Source organism: Scomber japonicus, chromosome 5, assembly GCF_027409825.1.
Source record: "Scomber japonicus isolate fScoJap1 chromosome 5, fScoJap1.pri, whole genome shotgun sequence".
In the NCBI taxonomy this organism is placed as follows: Eukaryota; Metazoa; Chordata; class Actinopteri; order Scombriformes; family Scombridae; genus Scomber; species Scomber japonicus.
Window position 1 is genome coordinate 6,747,545 of NC_070582.1, and position 21,214 is coordinate 6,768,758.

Consider the following 21,214-nt stretch of genomic DNA (forward strand, 5'->3'; position numbering starts at 1 on the left):
CCCTCCCTAGGTCTGGTGCTTGGCCCTGAGAGGGGTGAAAAAAAGAGGCTAGCATCATTTACCTCAGCCATGGGTGTCCCCCAGAAGTCATTGAGGAATAGGTTGCGGAGAGGAGTCGAGGGCCGTAAGTCCTTATTGTCAAGGATTGCTGAGACATCATCAAACACAAAGCCACACGAAAGACTGTTCCAGTAACATCCCACCACCAGTCCAGTCAAAAGTAAAATCTCCTTCCATGACACGACAGCCATGGCTGACCAAAGCCGTCATTGATCACTGTGCAGAAAAAACAAAGAGGTTTGAAGTTAAAATGTAGCCTCATACTGTATATTGATTTCATGAATGGGCTGACTTATTGATTCAGTTTTTTTTAAGCCAATCAATTAATAGACATGTCATTCATTCTTTGAAAGTACTTAGCAGGCTGTTTTGTCCCCCCCTGTGAGTTTTTAAACCATTATTTAACAACTCCTCTTTAAAAGTGGGTGATAATGCGATGATGAAATTAGGGATGGCAATGTTTTTCACTTCATAATAACGCCCTACAAATAACCTGCCACCTTGTTTCATGGATTTGGGCTATTAGCACTGGCCTCAATATTAGGTAACATCTATATAATCTGGCCGCAGTAACTCAACACGTTAAATTACGGGTAAATATACTGTCTGACATGCTTTGAAGAAATCAAACGGTCTAGCAAACCAGTACAAAAATAACAGCTGACTGTAGAGAGCTATGAATGAGGTATTTTAGCATCAATCTAGAGCCACTGCTAGCTAATATAAGTGCTTACATAGCTGTATAATAGTGGTTGTGGTTGATACAGCTAAATCACGGTGATATAAAAGCACAAACACCTTCAAAACAGCATGTTATAACAATATCAGACTGTGGCTGCTGCACCTCAACGTTAGCTAAATGGCAAAAGCTAACTAGTTAATTTTGCAGCTAACGCTAACAGGCTTGACACTATACTCTTTACACAACATTAAGGTGGACTCTTAGATGTACGTTTAGATTCTTTATTGAATTTCCTACCTACCGTGACCCTAACAAAGCAGACGGTGACTTGCAGATGTGGTGATATCAAAAACTTTGGAGTGGTAAAAAACACAAAGGGAGTACTAGTACACAATTCAGAAAACGGCATCCCACTTTATGCAAGCTAGGTTGATTTTTTCTTTTTTGTGTGTCTTTGAACGCATCATCGCTATTACTTCCGGCGCAGAGGTGACCGCGCAAGTTAAACACTTTAGCTTTAGCCCGCTTGCGTCGGAGTTTTTGACTTTTTTTAAAGACAAACTAAAGCGTATAAGGACCAGTATCAAGCTTTAATATAAGTACTATGCGATACATTTATATCCACACCGCCTTGATATTTTGTTAAAATTGGCACAGTCTAGCGTAAACCCGTGCATTTTCTTGCGGACTACCTCAATCAGTAGTTACGTTAACTGTCGCCGTTGTCAATGGTAACCGAGCAGCCTAAGCATCATATCCTGGCAACCAAAACGTAACTGTCATTTATAGCTTATTTGTACCGTTATCCTATGGTTTCCATTTAGCATGAATATATATTTATCAACCTGTCTTTACTGAGCGTGGTTTAGTTGGACATTAGCTCATATTATGAACCACCACTGCAGCTAGGAAATTAATGAAAACAAGTGCTTGGTCACTGAATGTCTTCAGTAAGCTGTTCATTTTCTTGCGTACTATCTTAATCAGCTATACTAACGTTACGTTAACCTGCGCCGTTGTCAATGGTAACCAAGCAGCCTAAGCATCGTATCCTGGCAACCATAAAGAAGCTGCTAACATAACTGTCTTTTTTAGCTTGTTTGTAACGTTATCCTATAGTTTCCATTTAGCATTAATATATATTTAATCGACCTGTCTTCACTGAGCGTGGTTTAGTTGAACGTTAGCTCACTTATGAACCACCACAGCTAATATTTGAGAAGCATAATGATATTTGTTTTAGCCATAGCTTCTATCTCTAGAATGAGGTAACAAGCTAACACTAACATAAGGCAAATTCAGCTGTATTACTTCAGCTTGGTAAAAAAAAAAAAAATCTTCACAAACAAATGTCCAAGATGCCTGCTGCTCTTGAGTGGGATAAAGTTAGGAGAATTGATGCAGCGACCCTGCACGAATGTGAAAAAGAGAAAGTGGACGAGGTCTTCACCATGCTCGCTTTGGTAATTGTCCACATTAATTTACACCACCAGTTTTAATTAACATACGCCACACATTCTCCATCCACTCACCCCATCCATCAGCTATTCTTCTATTGTTTTAAAAAGACAAGTTATATCCCTACTAGTGCTGGCTATTTTGTGCCATTTGCCATGACTACGGCTATTTATACAAAGCAGACTATCCTACTGATCTGAGATTATTGTTCAGGGTATTACATATCCCTGCTCACTGGCTTTTGTCAGCTAAATGAATGTACTCATCAGGTTGTTTTGCTTTGTCTGTCCCTAAGCTTGCACATGTGATTCAGTAAGTCTATATAAAGTGTATATATTTTGTCTTCTGAACTTTAATCAGAGCAGAATTAAAATGATGTTATGTATCAGATCATTGTTGTTTCAGACTTGAACGAATATACATTTGACTGTCATGTTTTCCATGCAGACGGAAGAATGGGAGGTGAAGGATAAAGCTCCGGAGAACATTATACACATCCTAAGAGTGTTTCAAGCCCTCTTGAAGGTGTAGTGTCTTGTTACTGCTACAGTATATCCTGATCTCTAACATGCACAGCTATCAACAGCCCTCTTTGCATGAGTTTGTCATTTTAGACACGGTTGTCTTCTCTTCCTCTGTCCTGTTAGATGAAGGATCGGGAACTTGTTCTTGCTTTTGACTTCATAGATGGCATCGGTGTAAAGCATGCTAAAACTGGTTAGTACACAGATCATGTTCAGTAATCAAAATATCTAATATATTTTTAATTTCATATGCATTTTTCTAACAAATGGCACCATTTAAATAATTGATTATGACTTTTGTAGAAAAGGAACTTCTCACCAAGGTGTCCAGACTGGAACAAGAGCGCAAGGTAAGGCTTTTCTGTATTTGTCTGTTTATCTATGCATCTATTTTTCTCCATACTTACATACTGTGTTTAACATACTGTACATTTCTTCCTGAGCAATTGATGCATTCTTTTTTTTAATTCTCAGGATGAATTCCAGTACAGATATTAAAGTAAAAGACTGCACTGATATGTTTGACTTGAAATGACCCTTCATGACCCTTCATGCCCCTTTACTTCCGGCAACAGTGCCAAATCGTTTAGCCAATCATAGAGTGAATCCCTGGCTGCAGAGGGATTGGTTGTGCTGACTGTGACTGAAAGACAACACCTAAGAGGATTATAGCTAATTCCTTGCATGCTCACAGCCATAACAGTTTCAAGTTAATTATAATTATTTTAAATTTAGAAGATTTTGATGTCATCAGAATTTGCACCAACACCATTTGCTTTGGGAAGACATAGGTAATTTTGTTTTTTGTTTATGTGTCATGCATTTATCACTGTTGTAAACATTAAGAAGATTGTAGGCTAAGAGGTTTCTTTCTTGGTGGGGGTTGTTTGGGTGTTTGTTTGTCTTGCGTCCGGTCCATACGGCTCAGCATGCCGGCACAGGGCCAGACAACCGCTTCCTGAGAGATGAGATTCGGCAGCTCGAGAACCAACTAGAGCAGAGGGAGAAGGAGGTGACCCAGATTAAGAAAGAAATGGGAAAGGACAAGAAAAGCAATGAGGAGGTATGACCACATTACCCACAATTCCAATGTTTAGCACAGCACTGTGGATTCTGTATGTAGTCCTTGGATGACCTACACATATTGGTTCATGAGTTAATCTACATTAAGCCTCATGTAAAAACACTTTAGTATTATTATTCTAAATCTCTCTTACTTTTTTTCTGTGCAAGTTACTTGAAGCAGACAAAAACATAGTATGTGTTTAGTAGTGTCTGCGATTGTATTCGAGGACTCTGGCTATTTTCCAAACTGCAACTAACAGATGTGTGTTAGGCTTTTAGTGCGGTTAAATTCTCACAGAGTTTCTGCATTTTGTTCTTTCCCTTTTCTTGTTTTCTCAGTTGACTGTGAGAGCAGAGGAGGCCGAGAATGAGGTCAAGAAGCTGAAAAGAGAGGTATGTGGTAGCTGGCACTTCATCAAACACATTACTTCACTCTCAGCCAGTAAACTATATAAGCCATCTACATTTTAAACATGCTATCATTTACTCATATGTATGTTTTCTTGAAATTTCATCATCTCTTTTCATCTTTTTTTCTGCTCCATTCGCATAGATAAAAAAACTTAAGAAGACGGTAAGATGTATAGGTTGTGTAGTTGAGTAAACATTTGACTTTAGTTATTTAAGATAGGCATGATAGTGCTTGTAGTTGGATAAAGGTACAAGTGAGCCTGACGATACAGTACACACATCTAAGATTTCTTGTAGCGGTGGTCTTGATAGTCCATGAATGGTAATGAACATGTATTATTAATTTTGTTACAAATCTGTACTGCTGGATCATTTTACATATGGTAAGTACGTGGGTGTTGAGTCCAAAAACACATGTGACTCCCCTGACAAAGGCTAGTCAAATTACAAAAGGTTGTACAATTAGTCAGAGAGACTGTGATATAGATTGATAAATTGTCCCAGCTCATATTGACTTGCTGCAACCATATCGGCATCAATGGATGCAAACTAAGGTTTGAGGTCATTTATAAACAGTGTTATCATTTCATAATTTATTACACTGTATTTGTATCCTGTATCAGTGAGAGGTTGAAAATGGGGAAAAAAGATTAAGATAGCATAGATAAGATAAGGTCCAGTGCGTAGGTACGGGAGGAATTGGCAACAGACTAATGAATCAAATTTAAATTCTACAGTATAAACAGTATTCAATTCTAGACCAGTGTGCTTTAAAAAAAAAGATGTACAAGATTAATAGTGTAGTTTCTTGGTGTTCCAGTTTAAAACGGTAGATTTTGTAGCAGTTAAGAGAGTATATAGAGAGTATATTGAAATATGTATATATAAATAAAATAGAATCCAAGTTATTATGTAAAAGCTGTTGGCTTGTGTGGAAGTGTGATCTTTTGATGATAAAACAGGCAAAGAGAAATTTTTACCAGCCTAGTTTGCACATTGATGGGTCATTTTTTACTTTTCTTTTTTTCTTTTTCTTTTTCTACTCAACATGTCACATATGTATAACTTTAACAGTTACTTTCATGATCAATTCCTGATTGACTGAGTAATCATTTGGCCTGTAAAAAGTCAGAAAATATATATTTTTTAAAAAGCCCATCACAAGTTCCTTTCCTTTTCCTTTTATAAGTCGTTAACATTGCTTGGTTTTATTGACTGAAGATGTTCAGTTCATTATTATATGAGACTCAGGTAATCCTCACATTTCAGAAGTCGGAATCAAGGTTTTTCGTGTTTCTGCTTGAAAAAGACGATGTAAATAATTATAAAGCTATTCAAATGTGTGTGTCAACTAACTGTTTCAGCTCCAAACACAAGACAAATTTAGTTGTGTGTGTAGATTGTATAATCACACTACATTGGATCCACACCTCTTCTGAGACTAAGTATGTCCTTCCTGTACCATCATCAGAATGAGCAGCTCCAGCAGGATGTGGAGTTTTATCGTGGGGAGTTGGACCAGAATCAGCCAGGCCCATCCAGAGACGAGAATGCTGAGACCCAGAGGAAGCTCAACCTGGCTAATCGCCAGCTCTATCAGTGTTTGGAAGACCTGCAGGTACAATCTATTGATCTATTAGTCTACTATACCAGCTGCTGTGTGAGGTAACAGATCATTAATTGTAAAACATGACAATAATACCATTATTTAGAGAAATATAGAACCAGTACTAGTCATTTATTATAATTTAATTCAGCTTCTTTTTCATTATCTTTCTCTTTGCATGTGATTTTTTCTGTCTGTTAGCGATCAGAGGATGAAATAGTATACCTGAAGACACAGAACGAGCAGATGCAGAAAAGTCTGGAGGAGTCGGTGAAGGAGATGGAGAAGATGACAGACGAGTACAACAAGATGAAAATTGTGGTGCAGCAGACAGACTCCATTGTGGACCAACTCAGGAAAGAGAGGGACCATGCAAAGCTACAAGTAAAGACCCTGCTGAATTAACTACTACTCCCCATTATTTTTGTCACAGGAGTTCCGTTTTATTTTGTTACGTAAATTTGTGGTTGGCTTGTAAAATATATTTCATGCTGGGCTTAGCTGCCTGACATTACTGATACCACATGTAAGAAGTGGGTTATTATTGTGCAGTGTGAAAGCTGTTATAGTCTTTTACTTTTACTAGATAGTGATGTATGCAAGATTCTGAATCATGACTGTGTGTGTGTGCGTGTGTGTGCGTGTGTGTGCGTGTGTGTGCGTGTGTGTGTGTGTGTGTGTGTTTCATGTGCAGGTCAGAGAGTTAACAGATAAGATTCATAGCATGACTGAACAAGATGACCCAATTATGGCAGCGGTCAATGCTAAAGTGGAGGAGTGGAAGGTAAGTGTTAATCAAATGTCATATTTACAACTTTCAACACAGGGCCTCTTCTTTTTTCCCCTTTACACACTATGTACTTTAAAGTACTTTTTAACTGTAACAAATATTGAATAGTGGTTCTAATATATTGTCCACTCCATTAACCTACATGAAAGAGGGCAAAATATTTGAACCATGTTTCAATATTATGCACTCCAGTACACCACAGCCACCCACCATGACCTCTGTAATAAATATAAAGTAGAATTATCATCTTTCTGACATTGTCAACAGAAACCGAAAATGTACAAGCTTTGTTTAAGCTCCATTTATAGCAGAGCTGTTGGACAGGTGTTTCTAATAAAGAGGCCGGCGAGTATATAAATCATGAACTTTTTCATGAACGCAGAAACCTTACCTGTCTTTGGAACAGAGGAACCACGGTCTAAGTTTAGTTTTCCCAAAGAGTCTGTGCTCTTGGGTTGGACTTTTTGAATGCTGAGGAATTATTTAGGGGGATTTGCTCCACCGCTTTTCACTGATTATTCAAACACAAGCCTCAAGGCTGCTACGACTTGTGAACAGCATTCATTCACAGAGAAGGCAAAATGTAGGGGTGGAAATTTCTTGTTATATTTTAGTAACTGACATTAAAAAAAAAGCAAGTTATGTAGTCAACTTACCCACAAGTGTAAAGCAATGCTGAGATAAATACAGTGTGCAAATGAGAGAAAGAGAAGGACAATTGTATCAGTGCAGTGACATATTAAAACAGAAATGAACCCCTGCATGCCTCATTTACAATATCAGTTGAAACATCACAGTCATGTGTAACAGTCAGACAGTAAAATAAAAAGGCCAGGACTGTGTCTCTGTCGCTATGTGTTGTGAAGTAAAGCTGAAAACAGAGGCTAGTTTTCATAAATATCAAAGGCAACAGAAGTGCTAATAGGGGGAACGCAATAGAAAAACTTATAATCTTGTCTTTACTCCCTGGTGCTCCTTAACTTCTGGGACTTAGTTATGTGAATGCGTACATGTTTGTGAATTGTTGACTTCTCTACAGCACTGTGATGAATCTCCCCACCATGCTGACACAATCGTTTGTTCACATTTAGAGAGTGCTCTCCGGGAAGGATGATGAAATTTCAGTGTACCAGCAGATGATCCGCGAGCTGAGAGAAAAGCTGCGTTCAGCCCAGTTGGACTTGGATAAAAGCAACATTATTGCCTTGCAACAGGTCTGTCCCAGCACAAATATCTCTCTGATTGCTTATCTCCTGCCGCTGCGGTGTACTGAATGTTGGTCATTATGCTTTATTATGATTAGGCACAGTGCCTGAACATTTTTTTATGAGAAAAAACATTGCCTCTATATCTCAGGATCTTCTTGCAGAAAGATGATATAGTCAGGTTGGAACATCTTGCAGCATACATTCCTTATTGATGGATTGGATTTATTATTATAACTTGGAGTTGCTTTAACATTAAATTGATATGTATACCAGGTGTGCTGAAATCAAATATCTGTTGTATATAGGATATGAGGATGTTAATGAATTTAAATTGTTTCTTGTTAAAGTAGTATCACATGTGCACATATGTCAAACAAGCAGTAATTATGACCATGTGACCTCATTCATTCACTGTACTGTATTTTATGCAAGAGAAAAGTCCCAGTTGCAGTATTTAAAGGTACACACAAGTAAACGTGCGAGTCGTGAATCCTGAATCTGTGGCGTCTGTCGTTTCATGCTTTCCATCCATCTTTCTTTTTTTTTCGCTACTTTCTTCTTCTCTCTTCACCTTGTCATGTTTTATCAACTTGTCCTCCCAACTATCTCCATCGCTGTCCCGGGCCAGGTCATATATGAGCTATGTGGTGTAAGTGTCTCTGCTCTTCATGCATCTGTCATGTGCCTCTTACCTTCAGGCTTACTCCTTATTTTCATTTCATAAATTTCCTTTTTATGATGTAAGTGCACTCGTGTCAATGCTTCAGGTACAGCTGAGCTCAGTCTAACACATAAATTCTCATTATTTTTGAATTGCTGGTGAATGCCCGAAAGGCCGTGCAAGAGAGAGATAATCAAATCAAGATGCTGAGTGAACAGGTGGAGCAGTATACAGGGGAAATGGAGAAGCACACCCGGTTGATTGAGGAGCTAAAGACATCCACGAAGAAAGACAGAGGTGAGTTGGATTACCTACATAAAGATACATATGATGAAGGTTGTCCAAAAGGATCTTAATATTCATTATTTGAGTTTTGACTCACACAATGACACACTGTCAGCGGCCCATGTACTCTCCATCGTGGACTGCAGGCATTTGCAGTAATAATGGTTGCCGTGGCTATGGCCCTAATGAGAGAGAGAGGTACAATAAAAGTTAAGTCCTTCAATGTGTGGTGAAATTGTTTTGCTTCTCACGCCTTAAAGGGGGAATTTAATGGTTAGAGTTTAGGTTTTAGTACAAGTTTAGCATTAAAAGCGTCACTTTAAATGTACTTAATTTGACTCCACACATCTGCCACATTCAGTATCTGTAAAATCTATACTGTAGGACTTGTTATATAACACAGGTGAAGTGGAGTTGAAAATATCTAGTTTACATACAGTATGCTTTTTTTATTAGATGAACTACAAGAACTGCCAAGTACTTCTAACATTCATGAAATACTTTCCTTTTCTTGTCTAAGGCCCGGCATCAACCATGCAGCAGCGAAGGATGGAGGAGCTGAAGTCCAAGTTGGAAGTAGCAGAGACCAGAGCGATGGAAGCAGAACGGGTGTTAAAACAAGCGGAAGCTCACGCTGAGGAAAAAGACAAAGCTCTCATTGACGCTTCAAACCGCTTGAGCCAGTATGAGTCTGTAAGTCTACAAAGACAGTCTCTTTCCCCTTTTGTTTTTTTGGGGTTTTTTTTTACTTTTGGCTTCCATCAAAGTTTTTTTTCAATCCAAATCAAATTAATTCAGCTTAATTTCCCAGAAGCGATGCCTATGTTTTTTTTCTGTCCATCCTCACTTTTAATAGAGACATTGAAATGACTGTGTGACTGTGGTGTGATCAACATGCTTTTTGGGTCCACAAGCTAAGTGTTTGTCCTCCACCATGTCTAATCACATCCTAATTTCCCCCAAAAAGCGTATGAGTTGAAAAACAAGGAAATAAAAGACAAGACATGCTTTTTTGACGGACAAGTAACCGCAGCTCTGTTTCTGTATTGCAGGGCATTTATGGCCTGGAAGCAGCCATTGCGGAGATCAAAGAGTGTAAAAATCAAATTAGGGTGAGAGATTTTGAAGCAGAGGCCATGACCAAAGAGATCAACCAGCTTGAGATGAGAATCAGTGACCTCATGGATGAAAACGAGGATTTCCGAGAAAAACTAGGTCAGATTAAAAAAAGAAGATTAAAAAAAATGTACAGTTTACATCTTTCAGCCTGTTTAGACGACACTGATCTGGATCGGCATAATCAATCTTCTGCTTGTTTATTTCTGTCTTGACTACAAAGGCCTGGAACCAAAGCAGGAAGTGGATCTGACAGAGTTCAAGCGAGCCAAAGATCTCAAGCAACGCCAGTACAAAGCAGAAAACCAAGTCCTCACCAAAGAGGTTAAGTGGGATTACAAATATTATAATCATTGCATTTATAACCACTATGCTTTATAAGCACTTTACACCTCACTGCTTGACCTCCTCCTTAGATTGAACGGCTTGAAGAGGAAAGACTGGAGCTAAAGAAACAGATCAGACGCATGGTGAAAGAGAGAGGTGACTCAGAAAAACAAACAAACATACAAGTACACGACACCAATGATTGTTTTGAGAGATTTTTGCCAAAGATGAGATCAAAGCAGAGAGGTTTCTTCTGGGTATTCCCATCTGTCTGTTGGGCAGTGTATCTCCGGTGATACATCACACACCACCCATCTGTGTTGTGCGAAATTTGGACTTCCTGTCATGTTCAAGCTTGTAAATAATTGCCTTGATTGGCCAGATGAAGCAGCATTAACTGTGTCTTTCCAGATACAATATTCCTGGAAAACAGACAATGTGTTCATTGTATCACCCAGCATGTTTAGAACACCCTCTCTAGGAACAAATGAAGAGTTTTTAAATGTGGAAATTTCAAATGCATATATCTCAAACCCTCTGTAGGTAAAATCATTATATATTGATATTTTGTTTCCTATCAGACATTATTACTGACTTACAGTCTTTTTAGCAATCTGTTACTCTTTTAAAATGCCATACATACAAAATATTTGAATGCATTTATTTCATTTCCATATTGAAGTCTTAGTAACAATCAGCTGTGCCTTCAGGGATCCCACATTCGAGCTTCCTCGAGGATGACGACAGGCCCAGCAGAACAGTGCAGCTTTCTCTTCAACAGAGCAACATTAACACAGATGAAGAAATCAGGCGCAAGGTAAGCTCCTGATTTCACCCGCATTTCAACCAGACGTGAAAGTCTGATAAAGCCACAGATTTAAATCATCCCATATCAAAGCTTACTGATGTTACTGTACACAGCACGGTTGCTTGGTGTCCTTCACTGCTGAGACTTGATATTGCGATGCACGCACAACAAACAAAGACGGCAAATCAAATAAACATGCAGAATAATTTATGAATAAAGTGGGAAAAAATAAAGATAATAAAAAAGAAAAACGCAGTGGGGGAGGAATAAATGACTAATTTATGAATGAATCACCTTTTAATCCACCTGTAAACAAGTACAGATGTGTGATAAATTGTCTGTAAGTGAATGAGCTGATGTCATGTATCAGAGTACTTAATTAAATTAGTAATTTGTGCCAATATCTGTAGGATGCCATTAAATAAAACAGTAACACGGACATCTGCCACACTAAAGTCATTAAATTGTACAACAACAAAAGGAAATAATTAGACCTCCAAGAAAGCAGTAAAGTATCACGTTGGGTTAAGTAGAAAAAGAGGCAGGTGGATAAAACTTGCAGACTATTTTTGCTTTTAAACAACAACAAGAAAATACAAAAAAAAATGAGTCAATGATTTGTGATTAAGCTCTATAGTATATCCGGATGGCTGTTGCTCAGATTAGCAGTTCGATCCTGAACTCGTCCAATCCTTGGGCAAGATGCTGAACCCCAAATTGCTCTTGGTGTCTCCTGTGCTGTCAGTGTGTGGATGGCATGCAGTGTAAAGCTCTTTGAGTTGTTGGGCCATTAACCATTAACCAGACACACTGTTTCAGGTGTAATATGTGTGTTTTGATTGTGTTTCAAATCAAAATAAATTAAGAAAGATTTGGAGTTGTATACGGATGTGTTTACAATGAATAGCTACTGGTACTTTCCCATGACACCCCAAAGTAAACTGCTTCTTATACACTAGTGCAACTTTACAGTAAGTACAGTCCATCTATATCAGACTGTAAAATTTGCTGATTTTTACCCCAAATTACATGTCAATAGGAATATTTGTGGGACCTGAAGCGATATTTTTGGTTTGGCATCTGTAGTTGAAATGTTTTACCTTTTTAATTGTAACCTTTTCAATTATGTTAACTTTTTTTTTCACAGAATGAAAAACTAGAAAAAGCACTTAACAAGAAGGAAAGAGAGCTGGAACTTCACAAGACCCAGTTTCAGGTGAAATGTAAGTGTAGCCAAGCTTTTTACCCCAAGTCTCTCCTGGACATGCATGTTTTGCATCAGTACCATGAGTCTAATAGCAGAATATTTACCTAAGGGATCATTATTTTAACATTTGCTTACTAGAGAATGTAATACCTCAGAGACAACAGCTTCACTGATACTGTTCCCTCCTGTTTGTATATTATTTCAAAGTGGATGAGCTGTCAAAAGTGAAAAGAGATCTGGAGGCTGCGCTGAAAGAAGTCCTACAAGCTATGAGGATTCATCAGGGGACTACTCCATTTGGTGCTGCCATCGATATTCCCAGTCTGGAGAGGTTGGCTAATGTAAGTATTCCCCAGGCATTCAATCGGTTTCATTTAAGATTATTTAGACAGCGCTCAGTCAGGATATTGTTTCTGTAGATGTTCAACGTTGTGATTTTTTACATTAATCAATCAATCCATCTGTATTTATATAGTGCCAAATCACAACAAAAGTCATCTCAAGTCACTTTATACATAAAGCAGACCCAACATTCCCTCATGAGCAAACACTTGGAGAAATAAAGAGAGAGGAGAAAGAAGCACATACATCAACATACATTGCACGGCTTCATATATCTCTCAATACAACAATCACTCGGCTGAGTACCATTTATAAGAGTGTGTACTCTGAGTGTGCACCATCTTTCTAGCTTTGGCGTTGCACTCGAAGGCCAAAGTCAGCATCCCCCGCCAATATGTCAAGACAAACTGTAGTTACTTTGTTGGTGTTTCAAGTATGTTTTGAGGTTTTGGCAGGTTAGCTATGGAATTTATCAACAGAGTCTCTCACAAGCAGATCTTGGCACTTTACCTGGGTCAGATGTGTCAGATTTTTCGGTTGTCTCATCTGTTTTCTCTTCTCTCTCGGCACTGATCAAATTAGCAATTTCTTGTTATATTTCCTTGGCTACACTGGACACTAAATCCCGTTTTGTCCTCTAGTAACTGTTACGTAATATCATGAAACGCCACTTGGCTGCTTTAATGTGTTTAACTTAACTGCAGTTTGATACGATTTTAAAAGGAAAAGGAGATGACTGCAGTGAGCACTAGTAGTATAAGTAGTACACACAGCAGTAACTGTGTTGGATATTAGCACTAAGGAGTACTTGGAAGATTGCTTAGATCATATTTTTGTTATATTTATTAACTGTATATTTTACAGATGCAGTCAAGATGCTTTTAGAGATGCACACTTTACTCTTTAATAATCATTTTAACATAAACATTCACTCACGCTAAAGCATACTGAGCCCTATACAGACACGAATAAACGCTGAGCTCTCCTCCATTACTGATTTTAGAAATATGCCATGCTTCTACAATCTCAATGTGAGCCTTTTTTAGCGTGTGGAAACAATGGCACAATGGCTGTTCTCCCCTCCCAGGTGTTTCAATAGTTTCTGTCCGTTAATGAAGTAGAGGTCTTGTCACATAGCAACTTTAATAAACAACAAACACACTGAACTAGAGAATAATGAGAGTAGTTGAACTTTTGGAGGATCCCGCCCGCCATGCCATGCTGTTTTTACACCCATAAGAAAATCATATAGCATCTCAAATGTAAAACAGCTGATGAAGACGATTGTTTGATTTTGACTTCACACGATTTGGATTTCAACATCAGACATGTCCCGCACGAGAGGAAGTAGCAGGAAGTATCAGGTGCAAGCCAGACGCAAACTGAGAAGCAGTTATATGTCACAATATTTATGTGATTTTGTTTGAATTGATTTGAGTACAATTATTTTTATGTGCAACAGGTGCACATACAGGTCATACTCACGGCATATCAAAACTCCGCTCCTCCCTCCCATCGCTACAGGTTACAGATGTCTACAACTTGAGCGGGCCGTCGTCTGATTCTGCCTCCCAACTCAAATCTCAAATCCACCAGCTCGTTGGGAGAAACGAGGAGCTGAGGCAGGAACTGAAATTGGCCCGGGAAGAAGCAACTCGCAGCTTCAGTCACCTCGCCAAAGCAAAAGAAAAGGTACATTCAGATATGTCAAGATAAATATACGATGGTGTTGAGTGAAACTGACAGACATAAGGTAGAATCATGATGCATATAAACTCTTCAGCTTAATCCTTTTTGGGATTTATTCCCCTCCTTTGGCATGAAAACAAAGCAGTGTTATTCATCATGTCTGTTTTTTTTTCTGTGTACACATTTAAATTCAATTTGTCAAAAGTTGTTCAAAGTCAAGCAGTTATTCGTGGCCAACAACAAATGCTTTCAGCTGTGTGTTGCAACTCAGAAGATCTTTTTCTTACACGAACGTAGTTACCCAGAAAAAAAAATCATAATTTAACATGATGAAGATTTATAGAGACTTCTCTGCCAGTAATGAGCACGACGAGCTAATTTGTTGGAGCTAGTAGTCTCCTGTGCTTTTTGACAAGTGTTGCTTCTGTTTTATATGATAAGAGAAAGGAGGTAAACAAACTTCTGTGTCAACTTTTCAGCTCACATTCAGTTTCAATATTGAAACTACCGCAACATCTCTGGCAAAATGTTTAATAGAAGCCATGTTTGCCAGAGCACAGCCAATTATATTTGTTGAATCCTTGTCCAGGCTTCTTAAAAAGAGGAAAGCCTTGTTACATAAAAGCTTTTGCCTAAGGCAGCTGTCAAAACTCAAGTTCTCAAGTTCTCCAGTTGTAGTCTGTCACATCACTTGGTCTCTTTTATGCTTTATTATGCTCTTGTGTAGTTTTATGCATTTCATTTTCATTTCTCTGTTTATTATAAAGTCATAAACATATTCTTTGGTGTTTCACATTATGTTATTTTTAAATGGCGTTAGCATTATCATGGCAATCACCCAATCATAAGCACCCCACAGTTCCTTGTGTGAAGGATAGAATTGTGCTCAGCTATTTAGAGCAATGCTGTCCCATCATAAAAAAAATATTATGAATGAATATTTGATCACAGAAGCAACCTTAATAATAAATAATAAAAGTCAGAGGAAAATAGTGAAACAAAAATAAAACAGTGTGGGTGAGGTAGAAACCCACTCTGGGCTTACTTTATAACCTCACTTATAAGAGATAAGACACAATGACAATGCAATGTGTAGTAACAAAAATAAACATCAATATGATTTGCCTAAATAATATTACGTACAAACAATGCAAAATAAAATAAAGGAAACAGCAAAGAATTATAAACAAAGAGAAAAATAAATATAAATTCACAAAACATTACAAAATCTGGATTATGTACTAGAATCTTTTGTCATCAGAGCATTAAATTGTGTATCTGGGCAAAGACAGAGAACCACTAAATCACTAAGTAAATGCAAATTTCTGTTCCATGATTGGGCTCCACGGTATCTTCTGACTGCCAGACACTGCTTGCTTGTGATTTTCCTCATATGTACTTGTCAGGTCAGCCAGCTGGAAAGTGAACTGGAGCTGCTGCAGAAGTCAGGCAGCAGTGGAGTCGTCTTCCAACCTCTGACCCTCCCCGAAGGCCTGGGCCTCAGCAGCACTGAGGTCGTCAGTTCCCTTAATGAGTATGCTGTCCGGCTGCTTCAGGTCAGTGTGACCGCGTAGGAGATAACAACCACAAATCAACTAAATGTCTCAGCTGTAAATTAAAAATGTATAACGCCTTTATTAATTAGGAGCTCAAAAACAAGGAGGAAGCAAACAAGAAGCTCACAGGAACACTGGAGGAATACAAAGAGAAGTTTGCTGTTATTAGCCACCAACAGGGACTTCTCTATAAAGAATACCTAAGGTGGGTTAAGAAGGTTCCTTTCAGGACATTGCTGCTTTATGACCTTTTAGTACAAAAGCTGAAACACATTTTCTTTTGTTTTTTTCTTAGTGAGAAGGCGGAGTGGCAGAAGGAGAAAGAGACATTCACAGAGACTAAGAACAAATTGGAGGAGCAAAAGCAGGTGGATGCTGTTAAAATCCAAGAGTTCAATGTAAGTCAGGCTTTTATCCAAATGCCTTCCATTGTCCCTCTCATTCATCCACATACACACATTAAACCACAACATATGGTTTAATGTTCAGAACCTACAGTACCCAAATAAACCACTGATAAATCTTACTCTTCTATATGCCTCATGCTGTGTGACAGACCATTCTGTCTTGATGTTTAAAGTATGAGTTACACCCTTCAGGGTTGTAGATGGTACAGATTGCCTCACAGCAGGAGGGACCTGGGTCTTAACCGTTGGTGCTTGCACATGTTGGGATGAGATTGAACATATGCAAACCAAATAGACATCAGAAATCAGAAATGGATGAATCAATGAATATAATATGCATAATGGGGCAGATTATAATGAATTCTACTGGTGAAATGGTAAAAAATAAAATTATAATGACTATATATTTGCATTCCTGCACCACTGAGCTGGTCCACTAAAATATCCCGAAAGATCAAACCTTTTTATTTCACCAATTAGGAGCTGCTGGACACTCTTCAAAAGGACCCAGAGGAAAACAGGAGACACTTGAGCGAAGCATTGCGCAAGCTGACGGTGTTGAAGGTCAATGAGAAAAAATTGACGCGGCGCTACACCACCCTGCTGGAGCAAGAACAGCACCTCCGCAAGGAGAACAGCAAGCTGAGGGATGACAGCGGCCAGATGCAGGCCACGGTCACTCAGAGGATAGGCTACCTACAGAGATACAAGGTAGAGAAACAAAAAGTTAAAATCCTCCCACAAACTGTGTAACAAAGCCAATCCTAATATCTGTTTTTCCAGAGTAGAATCAGTCTGTCCAAACCTCTCACATGCAATGAAAGCTTATGCTGTTTTTTTCAAAACAGTTTGAGTGAGAACACACCAGATATCTCACTATCAGTTTTAATCAGAGTTTTTTTTTCTTCTATTTTACACTTAAACAAACACATAGTGAAAGAAGCTGACAGTTTTTTCATGGGTAGAAAAAATGTACCAGTGTCACAAATACAAAATAGCAGCACAGAGAAACAAGAAAAATATGTGCAAAGGCAATAGATACGTATAGAAAGCCAGATGAAGAAATCTGGACGATATCATGACTATTATATCTTTTATTGGTCATAGCATTTTAGTGACCACATTACTTCTAAAGATATAATAAATGCTATGCAGACTTTAGCAAGAATAGCATCAACATGTAGCAAGTCACATTTACAGCTAACCACTACTCTTCTACAGCAGCCTTTTTACTACACTGTTGTCTCTTCTTCTCTTTTTTTAGGAAATGGCCTCTTACAAGATAGCAGCTCTGCAGAAGGCCTTGGATGATAGTGTGCCCTCATCAGACCTGGAGAGGGCTAACAAACAGTACACAGAACTAACAGTTAAATACAGAGACATGCTGCAAAGGGACAGCCGCCTCATGAAGAGAACCACTAACCTTGAACATTTGGAGGTACTGACACACATCTTCTGAATATTTTGAGTACATCTCTTAATACACACACCTTTTACTGAGTCTCATAATCATGTTTTTTTTTGCCCAATCTCCCAGAATGAGAATGAGTCTCTCCGAGGGCAAATCTCTGCCATTAATAAAGAACTAGAGATCACAAAGGAGAAACTGAATACATTAGAGCAAGCATGGGAGAGCGGCAACACAACTGGTAAGCTATAAAGTGAATAGGTCTGACTAATACAAGCTTTTGTGTTATAAATGTCACCAAAATGCATTGTGTTGTATCCTTGAGGTCTGATAAACATGTTGAATGCATTAACTACCTCCCGCTTTGTTTACATCCATTTTTACTGGCTTGCGGTATTTTTCACTTCCTTTGCTAGCACATCATTTCTCATACCCCATATTTCTCGGGGCATGACAGCCACCTGTATATCATTAGAATAGTGTTAAAGCATTGGCAAAACTGTAACATGTGACCTGTCTGAGGATGCACGAGACAAACAAGACAAACACTCATAAAAAACTGCTCCATGGTACTACTAGAGGTCAGAAACTCCGCAGGGTATCATTAATATAAAGTCAGTGTTGAGAACACTATACCCCAATAAAATTCACCACTAACCACAAACACTTTAAACTGTGACAGGCAGTAGTCTGTGTAAGGAAATATGCAATAATTTAAGAAGTTAAAGGAAAAGTATTTTTTACTCAGATACTAATAATAATAATAATAATGATGCATTTTATTTAAAGGTGCCTTTCAAAGCACTGAAGGACACCTTAAAAGGCACATATAACACAACAACAGTACATCAAACACTATAAATCAGGTAACATTTAGTGCAAAGATAAAGAATAAATATGAATGTGACTACAAAGTGCATTAGTACAATAAATAAACAAGAATGAAGATTGCATAGTTGGTGAGAGACAGAGTATGCCACTCTGAATAGGAGGGTTTTCAGGCGGGATTTAAAGGTAGAGACAGAGTTTGAAGTGCGAATGTCTGGTGGGAGAGAGTTCCTTAGGTGGGGGGCAGATCAGCTTAAGGCTCTTGACCCCATGGTGGTTAAGTTGGCAGAAGGGGCAGAGAGCTGGTTAGCAGAGGAGGATCAGAGAGTTCGGGAAAGTGTGTAGATGTGAATAAGTTGAGAGAGATTTGATGGTTCCAGGTTGTGAAGGATCTTGAAAGTGAGGAGTATAATCTTGAAGTCAATGCAGGATTTGATAGGGAGCCAATGGAGTTGCTGCAGGGCAGGAGTGATATGTTCATACTGATCCTTGTTCCTTTTTCTGGCATGGCGGCAATACACCTCTGTATATTCCCACATATATATAATTAAAAACAAATATAAAATCAATTACTACAAAAGACTATCAAGAAAATCAATAAATAAAGATTATAAGGTTTTAAATGTAATAAGTAGGATCTTAAAATTGCTTCTAAACCTAACCATTGTAAGGACATTAAAACAGGAGTGATATGGTCTCTCTTCTTGGTTTGTCTTAAAAGCCTGACTCTTAAGACAAACCAAATGCAAAGAAACAGGAATTTCTATACTATAAATCTATACTATAAATCAATGAATGCAATGCCATTATCAAATAAACCATCATTTTAGTCAGTGCATCCCATCTTTGAAGTAACTCTCTTTTACTAAATTGTGTTATTTTGACATCAGGAGGTGAGAGCAGCATGGAAAAGGCAGGCAAGGCGTTGGCCAACAATGAGATGGTATCTACAGCCAGACGTATCACCAATCTAGAGATGAAGGAGCTCAACGAGAGACAGAGAGCGGAGCACGCACACACAATGTATGAACACATGAGGAGCTCTCTGAAGCAGGTGGAAGAACGCAACTTAGAGCTGGAGTCAAAGTTTGCAGAGGTAAGCAGTCAGGGAACATGAAAGATGAAGATTTGTATCATTCATCACCTCAACATCTTTTGGTCTGTGATCCAAAACAGCACACAACTCAGAGCTATGTAACAGTTTTTACACTTGTCAGTCTGAGCCAGATTCTCACCAGTTAAGGAAATTTTTCCCCAAAGGTCTTTTATCAAGCAGTGCCTCCTATGTTTTTCCTCAGTTGACTAAGATGAATGTGGAGGCCCAGAGGGTGGAGCGGGAGCTGAGAGATGAGTTGGCAGAGAGCGTCAGCAAAGCTGTGAGCAACGCTGACCGAGCCAGGATTGCAGAGTTGGAGAAGGCTGAGGCTGAGTTGCGCATCGAGGTTTCTAAGTATGTTTGACAATGTACTGGCCAAAGATTAATCACTTACGTCCTTATCTTAGAGGTTGCAAATGTGTAATCTTATAATCATTTTGTGAAATTATATTATAAACATAAAAAGCTTTTAAGGTCACTGCAGTGTAATCAAGAATGAATCTCTTAATATAAAACTCTCCTTGCCCTGCTTATAGTAAGAGAAATTGGAGAACTTTGGCTTATCATTGCTAACACTGAAAACACTCATGTGTTTTTAGAAGAGGATTTATTATCTCTGGTTTAGTCTCTGTGGGTTCTAATCTAATTGTAGTACAAATTTAAATACAATTTTAAATGTTGTTCAAACACAAAAGGCAATCTTCCACTTAATGTGACCTTCAGAGGAATGTGAGAACATGCCACATGCAAGGCTCCAGACTAACTTTTTTTCATCACCATCCTGGAATCGTCAAGAAAAGCAATTTAAAGCATCCCAAAGTGAATATAAACTGTCCCAAAATCAACATGATGTGTCTTTACATTGTAAAGCAAGACAGATTTTGCCTGGAGCATCCAAAACACTGAGGGATTATGTAAACTCCTAATTACAGTTACAAATATTACTGTTTCCTGTTATTATTCAGCTGTCAAGCATGAGCATTACTGTTTTTATTTTCTATACTTGTAGAACTATGACTCTCACTTCTCCTTGGTTAGATGCTTTTTATGTTAGTATTTAGGTTTATTCTACTATCAACAAGTCAACATGTGATTTTTCTTACAGGCTTCAAGAGGTGTCTGATGTAGCCATGATGCAGGCGTCTGCTCTGCAGGCCAGACAGCAGTCCAAGGAAAAGGAATTAGAAACTTTGAGGAGACAAATCCTGGACTACCAGGTAAGCTTTGTGTGGGCTTGTTTTATATTTTCTTAAACGGTGTTGATCTACGGAGGGTTCTTTTGGCATTCATGCTAGTTTTCACACATTAAAACACATTGAAAATAGGCACTGCTAGACAGAGTGGCTCCACTGGCTCACTCTATTTTTGAGGAATTGATTTCTCTTCTGTGAACTGAAAGATTTAAACTGGAAAGTCAAGGCGTGGGCAAGGCAGCTTCTATGTATAATCTATAATGCGGACTGTCTGATATAAACAACTGATATCCGATTTGGAAGAGTAAATGGGATTTCACACTAAAAATATATCATAATCTGTCCACAGAACATTTCTCCAGTCACCTTCTGGCTTATCCACAAGGTCTTGAGCAAACTCAAGCAGGAATGTTCTTTTTGGAGAGGACCCTGATTTACCCTTCTAATGAACTGATAATCCTAGAGGTGCACATACTTTTGCCACACA

General features: G+C 38.4%; 2 protein-coding genes across 2 annotated transcripts in view; one reads left to right on the top strand and one right to left on the bottom strand.

The window, feature by feature from the left end:
- Nucleotides 1-1,166, bottom strand: part of tmtc3 (transmembrane O-mannosyltransferase targeting cadherins 3) — a 28,442-nt gene extending 27,276 nt beyond the window's left edge. The window contains exons 1-2 of the mRNA XM_053318853.1: nucleotides 1,044-1,166; nucleotides 63-276 (exon numbers count right to left, since the gene is read on the bottom strand). Coding sequence (XP_053174828.1) covers nucleotides 63-251 — 189 coding nt within the window. The 5' untranslated portion in view covers nucleotides 252-276; nucleotides 1,044-1,166. The remainder of the gene's footprint in view (nucleotides 1-62; nucleotides 277-1,043) is intronic.
- A 927-nt stretch (nucleotides 1,167-2,093) lies between these two features.
- The window catches only part of cep290 (centrosomal protein 290), a 39,309-nt gene continuing 20,188 nt past the window's right edge, over nucleotides 2,094-21,214 (top strand). The window contains exons 1-28 of the mRNA XM_053318840.1: nucleotides 2,094-2,205; nucleotides 2,648-2,725; nucleotides 2,848-2,917; nucleotides 3,028-3,074; nucleotides 3,653-3,787; nucleotides 4,129-4,182; nucleotides 5,672-5,818; nucleotides 6,008-6,190; nucleotides 6,501-6,590; nucleotides 7,688-7,810; nucleotides 8,639-8,762; nucleotides 9,271-9,443; nucleotides 9,803-9,965; nucleotides 10,090-10,190; nucleotides 10,283-10,349; nucleotides 10,904-11,010; nucleotides 12,149-12,224; nucleotides 12,416-12,549; nucleotides 14,075-14,242; nucleotides 15,646-15,795; nucleotides 15,885-16,000; nucleotides 16,091-16,193; nucleotides 16,683-16,913; nucleotides 17,467-17,640; nucleotides 17,740-17,851; nucleotides 19,329-19,534; nucleotides 19,737-19,888; nucleotides 20,640-20,751. Coding sequence (XP_053174815.1) covers nucleotides 2,101-2,205; nucleotides 2,648-2,725; nucleotides 2,848-2,917; nucleotides 3,028-3,074; nucleotides 3,653-3,787; nucleotides 4,129-4,182; nucleotides 5,672-5,818; nucleotides 6,008-6,190; nucleotides 6,501-6,590; nucleotides 7,688-7,810; nucleotides 8,639-8,762; nucleotides 9,271-9,443; nucleotides 9,803-9,965; nucleotides 10,090-10,190; nucleotides 10,283-10,349; nucleotides 10,904-11,010; nucleotides 12,149-12,224; nucleotides 12,416-12,549; nucleotides 14,075-14,242; nucleotides 15,646-15,795; nucleotides 15,885-16,000; nucleotides 16,091-16,193; nucleotides 16,683-16,913; nucleotides 17,467-17,640; nucleotides 17,740-17,851; nucleotides 19,329-19,534; nucleotides 19,737-19,888; nucleotides 20,640-20,751 — 3,501 coding nt within the window. The 5' untranslated portion in view covers nucleotides 2,094-2,100. The remainder of the gene's footprint in view (nucleotides 2,206-2,647; nucleotides 2,726-2,847; nucleotides 2,918-3,027; nucleotides 3,075-3,652; nucleotides 3,788-4,128; nucleotides 4,183-5,671; nucleotides 5,819-6,007; nucleotides 6,191-6,500; nucleotides 6,591-7,687; nucleotides 7,811-8,638; nucleotides 8,763-9,270; nucleotides 9,444-9,802; nucleotides 9,966-10,089; nucleotides 10,191-10,282; nucleotides 10,350-10,903; nucleotides 11,011-12,148; nucleotides 12,225-12,415; nucleotides 12,550-14,074; nucleotides 14,243-15,645; nucleotides 15,796-15,884; nucleotides 16,001-16,090; nucleotides 16,194-16,682; nucleotides 16,914-17,466; nucleotides 17,641-17,739; nucleotides 17,852-19,328; nucleotides 19,535-19,736; nucleotides 19,889-20,639; nucleotides 20,752-21,214) is intronic.